The sequence below is a fragment of the Hyaena hyaena genome, unplaced genomic scaffold, assembly GCF_003009895.1.
Source record: "Hyaena hyaena isolate Hyena2069 unplaced genomic scaffold, ASM300989v1 scaffold_601, whole genome shotgun sequence".
Taxonomy (NCBI): Eukaryota; Metazoa; Chordata; class Mammalia; order Carnivora; family Hyaenidae; genus Hyaena; species Hyaena hyaena.
The window spans coordinates 1005918-1021747 of NW_024081232.1; the positions used below are offsets into that span (position 1 = coordinate 1005918).

The 15830-nt window shown below is 35.3% G+C and overlaps 1 protein-coding gene and 1 non-coding gene across 2 annotated transcripts in view; both read left to right on the plus strand.

The window, feature by feature from the left end:
• The window catches only part of PIGK (phosphatidylinositol glycan anchor biosynthesis class K), a 114336-nt gene that overhangs the window by 35816 nt on the left and 62690 nt on the right, over positions 1-15830 (plus strand). The window contains exons 4-9 of the mRNA XM_039257073.1: positions 3173-3308; positions 5158-5269; positions 6501-6597; positions 8631-8748; positions 9530-9640; positions 14394-14566. Of these exons, the coding sequence (XP_039113004.1) occupies positions 3173-3308; positions 5158-5269; positions 6501-6597; positions 8631-8748; positions 9530-9640; positions 14394-14566 (747 nt within the window). The remainder of the gene's footprint in view (positions 1-3172; positions 3309-5157; positions 5270-6500; positions 6598-8630; positions 8749-9529; positions 9641-14393; positions 14567-15830) is intronic.
• LOC120248647 lies at positions 12685-12871 on the plus strand. Its single transcript, XR_005532638.1, has one exon. It is a non-coding gene; the product is annotated as a U2 spliceosomal RNA (small nuclear RNA).

The following is a 15830-nucleotide window of genomic DNA, read 5'->3' on the forward strand; positions in this document are numbered from 1 at the left end:
TGGTAAGATCAAGATGAGAAGTATTTAAGATAAATTTTATAATTTTCACTCAAAGAAAATATATGCAAAAATGAAAATGTTTCATTCACTCAGCAGATATTTATTGAATACTTACTATATGCCAGGCTCTTTTACTATGCTCGTGTGTGAGTGATACAGTTGTGCACAGGACAGAGAACGTCCCTGTCCTCAGCTTATATTCCACTAGTGGTGGAGGGTGGGGTGGTGGGGATTTCAAATTCATAAATGACTTGTAGAAAATAAATGCCTAATAAGAATGGGATAGCTTAGCTGAAATTGGAATGATAAGTTTTGGGAGAAGTCTAAATGTATTTGGTCAATAGCCCCTAAAGTGGGAAGGGCTTGGCACATTCCTAGAACAGAAAGGTCAGGGTGAAAGGAGCATAGTGAATGTGGATGCTGGGAGCTGTAGTTAGAGAGGTATGCAGAAGCCCCATTAAGAAACCCTTTTAGACCATGAAAAGAATTTCAGTTTTCCTCTAATTATAATGAGGACTCTTTGGAGGATTTTAAATGGGAAAGTTTAATGACATGACTTATTGAAGAAAGATCACTCTGGTAATTATAAGGAGTATGACTTGTAAGATTAGGGCAGAAGTGGAAGCAGGAAGCCAGGTCTCCAGCTATTTCAGTATCTAGTCAAGAGATGGTGGCTAATATTATGGAGATGGAGTGGAGCCAGTGAAGAATGATTGGCCTGGGAGTGTGTTCTGTGGCACACTCATCACACTTGCATGTTTTCATTCTTAAGCATTTTGGAATTCTGAGAGTTAAATTCTTTGGAATATCTAGCTTAACGTGGACTGTTTAAGTCTTAAGAATGTCAAGTATTTCTAAAATTTTATTTTACTTTTTTTACATGTTTATTTTTGAGAGAGAGAGAGAGAGAGAAGGGGAAGGGCAGAGAGAGAGAGAGAATCCAAGCAGGTTCTGTGCTGACAGCAGGGCTTGAACCCCTGAACCGTGAGGTCATGACCTGAGCCGAAGTCAGACCCCCAACCAACTGAGCCACCCAGGCACCCCAAATATTAATAAAATTAAAAATGTATATATTTGGGAAGGACAGTGTAACTGCTTCAGCTTCCCTTTAATCTATGGTATAAAATACACTATGTCGGCCAAGAATTTAAGTTAGTAATTTCAGGTTCTGTGGATCAGTTCATGCCAGATTGCTCTGATTTCTCTTCTTTAAAGTTTATACTACATAAGGATATGGAAACAACTAAAAGGCTCTTTTAAAACATGTACTCAATAATTATTTTGTTATTTTTAATGAAAAGAATGAACATAATTGCCTCATGATATATTAAAATGTATCTGCTTTTAAAACTCTTTGGTTTTCATAAAATACCTCAGAATAAACCTAACCAAGGATACAAGAGATCTGTATGATGAAAACTATAGAAAATTTATGAAGGAAATTGAAGAAGACACAAAGAAATGGAAAAACATTCCATGCTCATGGATAGGAAGAATAAATATAGTTAAGATGTCATTACTACCCAAAGCTATTCAATGCAATTCCAATCAAAATTGCACCAGCATAGTTCTCAAAACTAGAACAAAGTATCCTAAAATTTGTATGGAACACAAAAGACCTCGAATAGCCAAAGTAATACTGAAAAATAAAACCAAAACGGGAGGTATCACCATCCCAGACTTTAGCCTCTACTACAAAGCTGTCATCATCAAGACAGTATGGTATTGGCACAAACAGACACAGAGACCAATGGAACAGAATCGAGAACTCAGAAGTAGACCCAAAATTATACAGCCAACTAGTCTTTGACAAAGCAGGAAAGAATATCCAATGGAAAAAAGACAGCCTTTTTAACAGATGGTGTTGGGAGAACTGGACAGCAACATGCAGAAGAATGAAACTAGATCATTTTCTCAAACCATACACAAAAATAAACTCAAAATGGATAAAAGATCTGAATGTGAGACAGGAAGCTATCAACACCCTAGAGGAGAAAGCAGGAAACAACCTCCTTGACCTCCACCGCAGCAACTTCTTGCTTGACACATCCCCAAAGCAAGGGAATCAAGAGCAAAAATAAATGATTGGGACCTCATCAAGATTAAAAGCTTCTGCACAGCCAAGGAAACAACCCAGAAAACTAACAGGCAACCAACAGAATGGGAAAAGATAGTTGCAAATGACATATCAGATAAAGGGTTAATATCCAGAATCTATAAGGAACTCACCAAACTCCACACGCGAAAAACAAACAACCCAGTGAAGAAATGGGCAGAAGATATGAACAGACACTTCTCCAAAGAGGACATCCAGATGGCCAACAAACATATGAAACGATGCTCAGCATCCCTCCTCATCAGGGAAATACAAATCAAAACCACACTGAGATACCACCTCACGCCAGTCAGAGTGGCTAAAATGAGCAAATCAGAGAACTCTAGATGCTGGCGAGGATGTGGAGAAACGGACACCCTCCTGCACTGTTGGTGGGAATGTAAACTGGTACAGCCCCTCTGGAAAACAGTGTGGAGGTTCCTCAGGAAACTAACAATAGAACTCCCCTAAGACCCAGCAATAGCACTGCTAGGAATTTACCCAAGGGATACAGAAATGCTGAGGCATAGGAGCACATGTACCCCAATGTTCATAGCAGCACTCTCCACAATAGCTAAAACATGGAAACAGACTAAGTATCCATCATCGGACGAATGGATCAAAAAGATGTGGTTTATCTATACCATGGAATACTACATGGCAATGAGAAAGAATGAAATCTGGCCATGTGTAGCAACATGGATGGACCTTGAGGGTGTTATGCTGAGTGAAATAAGTCAGGCAGAGAAGGACAAATATCATATGTTTGCACATATAGGAAGATTAAGAGGAACTTAACAGAGGAACAAGGGGAAGAAGAAGGGAAGAAATGGTGGGGGAAAGGGAGAGAGGCAAACAATGAGAGACTCTTGAATGCTGACAAAAACTGAGGACTGATGGATGTGGGGGGGAGGGAGGATGGGCATGGAGGAGGGCACTTGTGGGGATGAGCACTGGGTGTTATGTGGAAACTAATTTGACAATAAACTATTTGTAAAAAAAAAACAACAACAACAACAAAAAACAACTCTTTGGTTTTATTTAAGTAGCTTATTTCCCGGAATTTTTTTTTTCTAGTCACATTGTTCTGATGCTTGCAGACGACATGGCGTGCAACCCTAGAAATCCCAAACCCGCTACAGTGTTTAGTCACAAGAATATGGAACTAAATGTTTATGGAGATGATGTGGAAGTAGATTATAGAAGTTATGAGGTAACATTGTTTAATTTAGCAACATTTTTGAAATGTAGATATCATTCCTTTGAAGCCCTAAAATAATGGTAAAATAAAAGTCTTTTTCTTTAAGCTTTGTATGTAACTGTTACTGAAGCATTGATTAATTCTGTCTCTGGAGTTCATATTAAGGAACAACACAGGAGTAAAAGTAATACAGTATGAACATTTCATATATATATGTATATATATCTGGGATAGGACAATTTTATCTTAGCTCTTATGTTAGAGTATTTTAATGAGTTTTCATGTATCAACTTTTTTATGATAAATGTATTGTTCATTTTTCATATTTGACCTAAAATTTCAAGTTTTGTATTTTTAGTCAGTAAATTAATTTTGGAAACATTAAAATGATTAACAAAAACTCATCCACGTTTCCACTACTTAGAGGTAATCACTTTTAATATGCTTCCAGTGTTTTATGCATATATAATTAAAAATTGAAATGTAAATTTGAAAAATGGCATTATACTATATTTTTTTCCCTTTGAAACTTCATTTTAAATTTAATAGGTAGTAAATATGTTTAAAATTTGAAGTATGCCCTGAGGAAGTCTTCCTCAATAATCCTTCCCCTTTTACCAAGCCAACCAAAAGTAAGACACAAGTTTTGGTGTTCCCACACCTGTTTGAGCAATTTTAAAATATCAACTCTGTCTCCTGCCAGCCTGTCAGCTCCTTGAAAACTGGCCTGTTTGTGTATCTTATACTAGCAAGTTCTTATAGCCGTTTGAAAGCACTCAGAAATATTTGTTCAGTGATTAAATGTGCATGAATATTGGACTTTTTACTTGTTTATTTAGTCATCATAAAATATAAATCAAAAATTTATCTTCCTTGTTAGCCAACAAGAAGTATTATTAAAACTTTTAGCATTTTGCTATCTTCTGGGAAGAATGTAAACCAAACACATGCACACATATACATACACATATACATTTACATACTCATGACCTAGAGAAAGGTCAAACAAGAAAGCTGGATAGATTTTAAGCTTTTTAAATTTAGACCTGTTTAATATAGCTTCAAATAAGCTTTCAGTGAATTCTAGAGTACACAAACTTCAGGTTAGGAGATTTGGTTTAAAGTGTGATGAATTTTTTGCATGTTAAAGATACCCCTAACAAAATTAAAGTAACAAAGTGCATAAAAAAAATCTAAGATACATAATTTAGGGATTATTTATGGAACTATCATTATGGCTTTATTTTTATGGTTCATTATGGGCCTTTCTTTCATATCATTATGGCTTTATTTTTATGGTTCATTATGGGCCTTTCTTTCAAAGTTTATCTAGAATTCACTAGGTGGTTTTACAGATTAACTGCAATAGTTATAATGTTGCTAGATTCATTTACAAGTTTTTATTTTTTGTATCTTCCCTCTCAAAGAATTGCCTTTGAAAAAAGGTAAATAATTTTTACGTTTTGGGCAATATTTTGCATAACATTTAAAGTTTTAAATTTAACTGATTTTTCCACAAGGTAGTTTTATTAGCTGTTAGTATTTAATGGAAGCAAGTTAACTTTGAGGTATTTATTAAGTAAATGTATTTTAATTGAGTTATATTTATTTCTGTGTTTTATTTTCAGTTTATGGTGAGTAATTCATAGGGAAAGAAGGACGAATGTTTTTGAAAATTAAAAAAAAATTATCAAGTTTCCCTGAGTTCTATTTCATTTGATCTTTCTTTCTTTCTTTCTTTCTTTCTTTCTTTCTTTCTTTCTTTCTTTCTTTCTTTCTTCCTTCCTTTCTTTTCTTTCTTTCTTTCTTTCTTTCTTTCTTTCTTTCTTTCTTTCTTTCTTTCTTTCTTTCTCTTTTTCAGGTGACTGTGGAGAATTTTTTGCGGGTATTAACTGGCAGGATCCCACCTAGTACTCCTCGGTCAAAACGCCTTCTTTCTGATGATAGGAGCAATATTCTTATTTATATGACCGGTAATTTCAGAATTTAGATATTTAGTAATAGAATATATTGTAACTTTTCTCAAGAAGAAATCTTCATGGAAAGAAATTTAAACATTTGTTTTGTAGTTCTCTTTTCTTGTAGGACAACTTGAAATCATATTTGGAAACAGTATGATATACTGTCCCTCAGTTTATGATCTTTTTTTTTTTTTTTTACTATTACCCTGGTAAAAATTATTTATTACCTCTTACTTGGGAACCCTACTATAGCCTTCTTGTCTTCAGTTTTGTCTCCTGTTAATCATCCTACTAAAGCATTTAATTGAAATTGCAAATCTGTCCTTCCTTTGTGTAAAACTTTATAATGGTTTCCTGTTGATGGAGTCTCAAATTTTAGTGTGTATAAAGATTATTTGAATGCAAATACTCAGGTCTTTCCTGAAATTATGATTTAGTTTTGTCCAGTTTGAGCTTGGACTGCATGTATTCTGAGGGACCGCTGAAGTAGACAGGTTTTTCTACTTTGATGGCCCATGAGAAATACCTTTTAAAAATCTGCACGAAGGAGCTAGCCCTATAGGCATTCGTATAGGCATACTAATGATGGTGCTGATATATTCCTTACATTACAGCTAAAGAAACTGAGACATAGAAAGATTCAAGTTATTTGCCTAAGTTAACACAGTCACTAAGTGGCAAAGCCAGCATTTGAATCCAGACAGACTGGCTGTATCCATGTATTCTAAATGTCACAATCTTCTGGTCAGCTCTCATGGGACAGTGGTTGACAGTGGTAAAAAACTAGTTTATATGGGAGAATGACACTTCCTAGAAGTACCAGCATTCCAGGTATACACCGTGGATAGAACTACCATATTGTGGGGCCAGTTAGTTTTTGCAACCTGTTTCTCACCACAATATTTACCTGGTGTTCGAGAAACTATTTATTTATAGAAACTCACTTCTGACATAATAATGAAGCCAGTGCCAAAGTATAAATGTGCTTTTTATATGATAAAATGATAAGGACTTTTAAAGTTATTTTATCTACAATTTTTTGCACAGTCTGTCATTATTCTGTTTATAATTGGTATAATAGAAAAACGATTTTTTCGTTTTTACAGTACTTTTCATTTAAGAGTATAAAATAACAAATGCTATTAAAATACTGCCATGAATGAAGTAAATGCTTGTATCTGGATGTATGCAGTTTATATTTTAACAAATGCATGTATTTGATCATTTTAACTCTTCCTACAAGGACATGGTGGAAATGGTTTCTTGAAATTTCAAGATTCTGAAGAAATTACCAACATAGAACTTGCAGATGCTTTTGAGCAAATGTGGCAAAAAAGACGGTAATTAGCAGATGATTATTTTTCATAAGATAAAGTAATACCTAATTTTTTCCATGGTTTATAGATTTGTAGACCTTACTTTCTGAGATTTTAATTTATTTTAATAGTTTCTTCTAATCTTTTAGATTTATGTTTGTTACTTTGAATTGAATTATTTTTAAAAGAAACCTCAGTGTCATTAAAGAGTATAAAAAAAGTTAACCTTTTAAAATCAGCTGTCATATTTAGCATTGTTTTTGGAGGAAATTAGAATCCCACCAATCAAGTTCCCCGTTATATAGGGGGATTGTGAACGTATATTTATTTTCCAACTTCAGTCTATTGTTACTTTTTTGTACATTCTCTGACCTTCCACATGATAGCAGTACATTATTTCTTCTTTGGAAGAAAATGCTGAAATTGTGATTAATAAAGTATTTGTAACAACTCACATTAAGGATGATACGTTGTTAGTAATCCATGGTAAGTACTCCTCTAGTTGAAAATTGTCAATGAAAGTAAGAGAATATAAAGTAGCAGAAGTGCTTTTAATTTGATTACCTTCAATAAAAACTTACGACTTACCTTCTAAACACATGGCACAGACAGGAATATGATGCTTATTCTGCCTTCAGAGTACTTAAAATCTAATGTATGTACACAAGTGTGCTGCAAGCTAAATGTAGATGTTGAATTATATGCATAAGCAGAATGAACGGAGGTGTTGGAGAAGAAACTTTTGTTAGGTACTAGTTTGAATTTATTCACAGCTTACATTTATTGATGTATGTTAGGTACTGGGCACTGTGTTTTATACGTACTGTCTCATTTAATTTTAATAACTCTTGAGGTAGCTACTACTATTCCTATTTTCACACGTGAGTAAATTGAGGCATGAGTAGATTAAGTAACTTGCTAGACTTTATACAACTAGCAAGTCCAGCACTAAAATTCATTCCTAAGTACCCCAGTCATAGGGCTGACTCTCTTGAAGTGTTTAGTGTACTGCCCCTCATAACTTTAGATGTTTCTGATCTTCAGGGGCCTCCTCAGATTTTGTCTCAGAACAAATATGCCATATGAATTGTTCCTTTTGTCACCTGCTTAAATATTGTGGTGCAAGATTCCTTGCTTTCTTTTCTAGGTGGAAGGTTAGCTGTTTATCTAGATCCAATGTCTGTGAGAAACTTTTGAAAACACCTATCTGCTCCCTACCTTCAAAACATTTTAAAATATAGATTGACCCTACCCTACCTTTTTGAAACTAATTTCCTCCATTTTCCCAAATTTACTATAAATTTTAACTACATAGTGCTATTCCCTTTTTCCCAAACAATTAAACTTTTTCAAATTTAGGTGCTGGGGTACAGCCTTTTTCCTCTTCTGGAATGTGCTATTCCTTTCTTTTTTAGTTAAAATAACTCACCCTTCCTTGCCCATGACAGATATCCCCTTTCCCTGACCTGCCTTTCTTTACAGTTCCCTCTTTCTTTCTCAGTGCTTAGAGCATTTGATTGTGTTAGACTCGAAGCTCTACGAAGGCAGGGACTGCTGTATCCCCAGCGTAGTGTCAGGCATACTGCAGGCTCTAATTACTCTTTGCAACTCTTACCACAGTTCATTTAGTTATATGTTCATAGGTCTCTCTTCCAGTTAGATTTTAAGCTTTTTAAGTATAGTGACTAAGTCATATATTTTTTTCCCCCATACCTGGTTCATTTTCTAGAACAGCTTTGGTGCCAAATAACTGTTTTTTGAATTGAATGTTTATTTGGATTCAAGATAAGGGAGGGGGAAAGTGTTGGGGCAGCCACTTTGTGGTACAACCACTAGTCCCTGTTGAGGTAGTCTCCTTGGACAGGATTATAGCTTTAATATTTCTAATATCAAATTTGTATTGGGAATTCTACTGAAAACTCTGAAATTTTTAACTGATGAAATGACTAAGATATGACCTCAAGACTTCAATATCTTATGCAAGTATTATAAAAATATTAGTCAATGTATGATTAACAGCATGATTCTTGTCAAAGATATTACTACTTTTCTTTCAGCTACAATGAGCTTCTGTTTATTATTGACACTTGTCAAGGAGCATCCATGTATGAACGATTTTATTCTCCTAACATAATGGCTTTAGCTAGTAGCCAAGTGGGAGAAGATTCACTCTCGGTAGGTGCATTTTTCCCATTTGTGAACTGCATTGTCTTTGGAATATGTATCTATTTTGGAAATCACTTGTATGTTATATGAATATATCTGGGACTTTTTTTTTAGTCTCAGACTTTTTAACACCTCAGAAGGAAATTTTATTGCTTTTAAAACATTTTCTTATAATGATATGATCAGACATATACTTCTTTTTTCTGCTTTGCTTTTTTAAAAAAAAAATTATTGCTATATAATTGATGTACAATATAATGTTAGTTTCAGGTATATAATATAATGATTCAATATTTGTATATATTGTAATCACTAGAGTAAATCTAGTTAACATATGTCATAATACCAAAAAAAAAAAAATCCCAAAACAGATCACTGTACATACAGAACTTTTTTTCTTGTGATAAGAACTTGTAAGATTTACTTTCTTAGCAACTTTTAAATATCCAGTACAGTGTTATTAACTATAGTCACCATGCTCTACATTATATCTCATGTCTTATTTAATTTATAACTGAAGTTTGTCCCTTTGGCTCCCTTCAGCCATTTGGTTTTAACCCATGTCTCATCTCTGGCAACCACCAGTCTGTTCTCTATATCTATAAGGTTTTTGTTCTTGTTATCGTTTTTAGATTACATGTATAAGTGAGATCATATGGCATTTGTCTTTCTCTGATGTAGTTCATTTAGTATAATGCCCTCAAGATCCATCCATGTTGCCATAAATGGCAAGATTTCATTTTTTTATGGCTTAATAATAAGCCATTGTATATGCTTTGCTTATTCATAGCATCAACCTGATCCTGCAATTGGAGTACACCTTATGGATAGATATACCTTTTATGTCTTGGAATTTTTGGAAGAAATTAATCCGGCTAGTCAGACTAATATGAATGACCTTGTAAGTATTTGCTTGATTTGCATATAGCACATAGGTATGCCTAATGTGGTAAGTGAAGCCCTTTACTCCCTGTATTCCCAGGGTACTGTTTCATGTGTTGAATGGTAGCCTCTTAAATGGTTTTGAATTTCCCTGTACAGCAGTATGTCTGCTGGGGGCCTGTGAAGCTTTAGCCCAGCTAACTTGCTCTTCCTTGAGGTACTTTCCTGTTTTCATTCATTTTCTCATGCTCTCTTCTCTAACAGAAAGGTCATTTTTTTTAGATTCACTTATTGAAATTCTGCCTATTCTTTGGGAATCCAATCAGATCCTTCTTCCTTCAGGAAATAGCCCCATAGTTCTTCCCTGTTGGAATTTAAGTAAGATAAATAAAGTTTTTCAGACACTTGTTTCTCTTTTGTACCATTTATCATAGTCTGTCTTTGTTTGAACTTATTGAGTGTAATAGGATGTTCTTGGAAGAAAGGAGTTTTCTCTTACATGTTTGTGTCCTCCCTACAACTTCTAGTTCAGTGTTTTGATGTGGCTTCTCAAATTTAGTTCAACCTTTTTTCCTGACTTTTCTGTACTGATTTTACTTTTAAATTAGTTCTACTTTGAAGTTGCTCTTGAAAGTAAGCATTATAAAAAGCTTGATAAAAGAATTCTAGCCTAGATAATTACCGTGCATCACTGACTTTCACTCTTTTTTCATTAATTTATAACTTGTACTTTTATTTGCAAACATTTTTTGAGTTTTGGCTAAGTGCCAGCCACTGGCTCTATCCTAGTGAAAGAGGCAGACACTGTCCCAGGGAGAATGAAAGGGAGCCCACCTAGATGGGGCTTACAGTGTAGGTAATTTTATTTTAATTAAAGAAGTTCGGAGCTCCTGGGTGGCTCAGTTGGTTGAGTGTCTGACTCTTGATTTCGGCTCAGGTCATGATTGCAGGGTCATGGGATCGAGCCCCGCATCAGGCTCTGAGTTGAGTATGGAGCCTGCTTAGGATTCTCTCTCACTCCCTCTGCCCCTTCTCCCACTCATACATGGTCTCTCTCTCTAAAATAAAAAATAGTTCTGCAAAATTCTGAAAACTTATGAGCTATCATATTTGATAACATAGACCTATATCTTACATTTTGAAGGCTGTATATTTTAATGCCTGTTATATCTTAATATGAATTTGGAAATTAAAACAAAACTTATTATAATACTACTTTATAAGAAAACTCTATTTGCCTACATTCTAGTTACTATAGTGGTTAAGTTTATTCCCATTTTTAATTATACATTTTATATTTTATGTAGTATGTGACACACTGTCTCAAAAGTTTACCGTATATGCACTTCACACTTCAAATAGATGTCTAATGGATTTAAAAAAATAATAAATTTTTCCATTGAAATCATATAGGAAAGACTGAAGAAACTCATGTTTTGTTTGTATGTATATTGTTTGTGTGTATATTTTTGCCTACAGTTGATGTAGGGTTTTTAAAAAACATTCCTCACTAATATCTTGTTCCCTACATCCATTTAATTTTTTAATCTTGTTCAGTACGAATCATTCATTTCCCTGAAGTTAAATGTTACAGTCAATTGACATATCATTAGATGTTGTGGATTAATACCTATTCTGTTGGATTATGTGTGTATAGAAAAATTTGTTGGGTATCAGCTGTATTCAGAGTGTACTATATTAGGTGCTTCAGGAGCAGTAAAATGAGAAGATGTGGCGCTTAGCCCCTTAAAAATTTATAGTGTTATTGGTAACTGTTGTAAAGCACATTTATGGTGTGTCACCTATTCTGTGAAGTCTCTGGATCCTCCAGGTAATCTTCTTTCCTCTGTGAACATATAACTCTTGCTATGTACCTTTAAGATACTTTTGGTCTTAATATTTCTCTGTAATTGTTTATATTTGTGACGTTCCCTCGAGGCTTTCAGCTTCCTAAATAGGAAGTATAAGAACCATGCTTCATGCATCTTACTACCCCCAGAACTTAATTATAGTACCTAGTGTATAGATTTGCAGTGAGTGTTTTGAATTAATGAAAGTATATAGCAACAATGCACATTTGTACGGTTCCTTTAAATCTAGTGGGATTGGTGACTAAAATTTTTCTTGGAAGAGATAGATTTTCAGGTTTGGGAGCAGAGAAGTGCATACTCTAGGAAAATGCAGTATCTGCAGAGACACAGAAGCTGGAATATTTCATCGTCCTTGTCTTTGACAGTCATATAATCTGGTTAGAGTTTGGAGATTCTAGTAAGTGAAGGGGATTATGAAAAATGAATGTTGCTAAGGCTAAGGAAACCAGAATGATATGATAAAATATTCTTGAAGGAAGGAATAATTTCACAGAAAGTGAAGTGCTATGATTTTTAGCAGCAAAGAAGATAACTACATTTTATCTTGTTCCCCAGGCTCATTCCACTGTGTTTTTTTCTGCTTTCTTCTGCTGGTACTTAATAAAGCCCACCAAGATGCTCATACAGGAATGTCTTCAGTATACATAGGGCTTCAATCTTAGTTTATATTGTTTTACTTTGTTTCTTCAGCCTTTCATCTGCATTGTCCATCTGGTTTGGCATTATACTTTCTCGTAACATAAATTTGGCATTTTACTTTTCCCATCATTTTGTTTCCACTGCTTCTTAATATATATCCTGATCTCTTCTTTGTATTTCTTTTTATTGCTTTCCTGAACCAGGAAGGCATTGTGATGTTAGGCAAATTACTTAACCTTTTTCAACTGTAGTTTAAAGTAGAGATAATAATCTTGATATACCTCAAGGTTATTGTTAGGCTTAAATGAGAATATCTACAAATTGCTTAGCACAGTGCTTGGATCACTATGTTTCATAAATTCTAGCTGCTCTGCCCTTCCCCACCTATATCACATCATATTGGTAATTAATATGGTCTTGTCTCCACACGTGGGCAAATGCTGGGGCCCAAGGCCCTTACCAGCAGACCTGTCATGGTTTTCTTTATACGCCCTGTGCTTCTGCCCAACTACACATCTTTGCAGCTACTCCTTTAGTAAGAGTGTTATTTCCCATAGCTTCTCAGCTTTTCAGCTAAGATCAAGTGTAATATTTGTTTTTAGCAGTTTAGTATCTGATATATCCTCTATCCGAGAACAATATATTAAATGGAATTTTGGAGCAAGGAGATGGAACAAGAGCTTGCTCCATCCACTGCACTCATTGACCTGGTACTGTAGTACAGGAATGGTACACCTTCTCAGGGGAACAGTAGGGGTGAAAATGGTGGGCTGGTGCTGGGACAGGAGCCCCACGCCGGCACAGAAGCTAAGTAGCCAGGCTCTAGTGTCCTTGGCATGAGTACCTAAGGGCTCCCTTCTACATGTGTGTACTGTCACAGATCGGCTGGCCGATGTGTGCGTGGCCATCAGGACCAGTCTCACCACACTCCATCCACCACAGGACAGTTCTGGCCTCCTCTCTCCCCACTCGCGCCTCCATCTCTTTGTGTCACCACCCCCACAAAAGAATGTTATTTCCCATCTATAATCTACCTTTTCCTTCAGAAAATAGCTTAAATCCCACTCCCTCTTTTTTCTTATCCTCAAACCATAAAAAGTTTATCCTTTTCTGAAGCAGAACCTGTCACCTTTTTTTTTACTTTTTTACTTTTTTTTACTTTTTTTTACTTTATTCTTTGGAGCAGTAGAGTGTCTGGATGTACCTTGGGCTTATTTTCATTGTGGATAAACTAAGAAAGTTACTTAATTTATAGAATATATACAGAGCAGAAGAACAAGGGACCTTGGATGGGGGGAGGCAGGGAGTGGCTGTGCTTCACCTTCCGGAGCAGCTCTGCTTTCATCTTTTATATTTTGGGTTACTGGGTAGTATTTTATTTGAATTTAAAGTGTTGTTTTTTGTTTTTTTTTAAATGAAACATCATGATTATTAAGTGTTTAAAAGACCATGCCAGGGGTTCCTGGATGGCTTAGTCAGTTGAGTGTCCAAATCTTGATTTTGGCTCAAATCATGATCCCAGGGTCATGGGATCAAGCCCCATGTCAGTGTACAAGCTGAGCATGGAGCCTGCTTAAGATTTTCTCTCTCTCCCTCTCTCTCTCCCTCTGCCCCTCTTCCTTACTTGTACTCTTTCTCTTTCTCTAAAATAAAAATAAATAAATAAATAAAAGCATTCTGGCAGAGCACTCCACTGAGATGAATGTAGTTGCAGAAAAAAAGTAATTTTTGTTGTAGTGTGACATGTGAGTTCTCAGTAAATTTCAGGTCCAAAATATATTTTGTAGCATATGATTCAAAAAAACTGAGTGTTTTTTCCCTCCTTAGCCAGTTTCCCTTTTTATTACCTGTTAATGTCTGTATATCTTCTTAAAATGTCATGTACTACCATAGCAATGAAACTTTAATCTTTAGAATCTGTAGCTTATTTAGGTGGGGAGAGCTTTAAAAGTACAGTATAGTCTACTATACTGTGTTATTGATTTAATAAAAGTTGTGGGGCGCCTGGGTGGCTCAGTCGGTTAAGTGTCCGACTTCAGCTCAGGTCATGATCTCGCAGTTCGTGGGTTCGAGCCCCGCATCGGGCTCTGTGCTGACGCTCAGAGGCTGGAGCCTGCTTCAGATTCTGTGTCTCCCTCTCTCTCTGGCCCTCCCCCACTCATCCTCTGTCTCTCTCTGTCTCAAAAATAAATAAACTATAAAAAAAATTTTTTTTTAAAGTTGTATGTGTGTGTTTATTATTGTTATATATATTTTTTTCAGTTTCAGGTCTGCCCCAAAAGTCTGTGTGTATCTACCCCTGGACATCGCACTGATCTTTTTCAGAGGGATCCTAAAAATGTCCTGATAACTGATTTTTTTGGAAGTGTGCGGAAAGTGGAAATTACAACAGAGACTCTTCATTTGCAACCACATTTAGAAATCATGGAAAGCAGGTATTCATCTTGAATTATTATTTTATTAGAATATACTAGTCTCACAATTCATAAATTTTTATGTAACACTCTATTACATAAATAATATTAAGAGATGTAACTCAGTGTTTGTAAATAAACTACACATTTCTACCCCGTCTTCACTTTATGTAGGCCCTATACTTTCCAGGTTTATGAGCAGAAGCTATCAATATTAGGGGAAAGCTGAGATCATGATTAGGATTATGTTGTTAGCTTCAAAATGCAATGTTGATGATAGTGATTTGAGACTTGCTCAAAAGGACTAAAACTTTCCTTGTAACTGACTTTCTTGGAGCCATTACTTTTCATTAGTGGAGGTGTGCATAATGGTTCAGAAAACCTTCAAGAAAAGGCAGTTATGTGAATATTTCAGACACTAATACTCTAATGAGTGTGTATGCTTTCACCTGTTGGCAATAGAAAGTGTTTGTTACATGATGTGACACTGAATAGGGAAGTTGGCAGCTGGGTGTAATAAGGGCCCTGGGAATCTGGCAGATCTAAGGCAGATGAACATAAAAAGGGGAAGCTAGTGCCAAAAGAATATAGGTGCCAAATATAAACTTTAAACAATAACCTCCATGTTCAGAACTTCTTTGGGTTTCAGCAATCTGGCTACTTCTCTCTCTGCCATGTATTTTGATCCCTAGAGTCTGGGTGGTTTGTGAGCCTTGTTCAGTGGTATCTCTGGTTTTTCTCTAGTGTTAGTTACATTATGTTAACCTGAAACAATTTATCTGGAGCTATTGTAAATTTGGAGGGACCCTCTCATCAACAGATGCTATGGTTTCGGATTTATTTGGAGGCTCTTGGTAATTCATTAGGGAAAGGAATGAGAGAGGTATATACACCCTCTCTTGGGGAGTAGATGGTGTGTGAGTGTGCGGTGAGTATGCATGCCTGCACAAAACCAACAGGGGAGAGGGAGATTGAGAGAAATTGGTTGACTTACAGTATGTGACCTTTAGAAATATTTATAATGTTTCATTTATTTTTTTCCCCTGTAAACAGTTTTAAAGGAAAAATGCTTTGTTAGGATTAAATAATGTCTCAGTTAGTAACCATTTCTTGAAATATATAGATATATTTTACTAGGCATTTAACTTTGTTATTTGTGATTGTCTAATGCAATCATTGGAAACTCATACTTCTGGCAACTTTTCTGGATTACTAACTGGCAACATAGATTACTCTCAATTTTGAAAATTTCAAAGACTTATAATTGAGCTTACAGGTGTTTTAG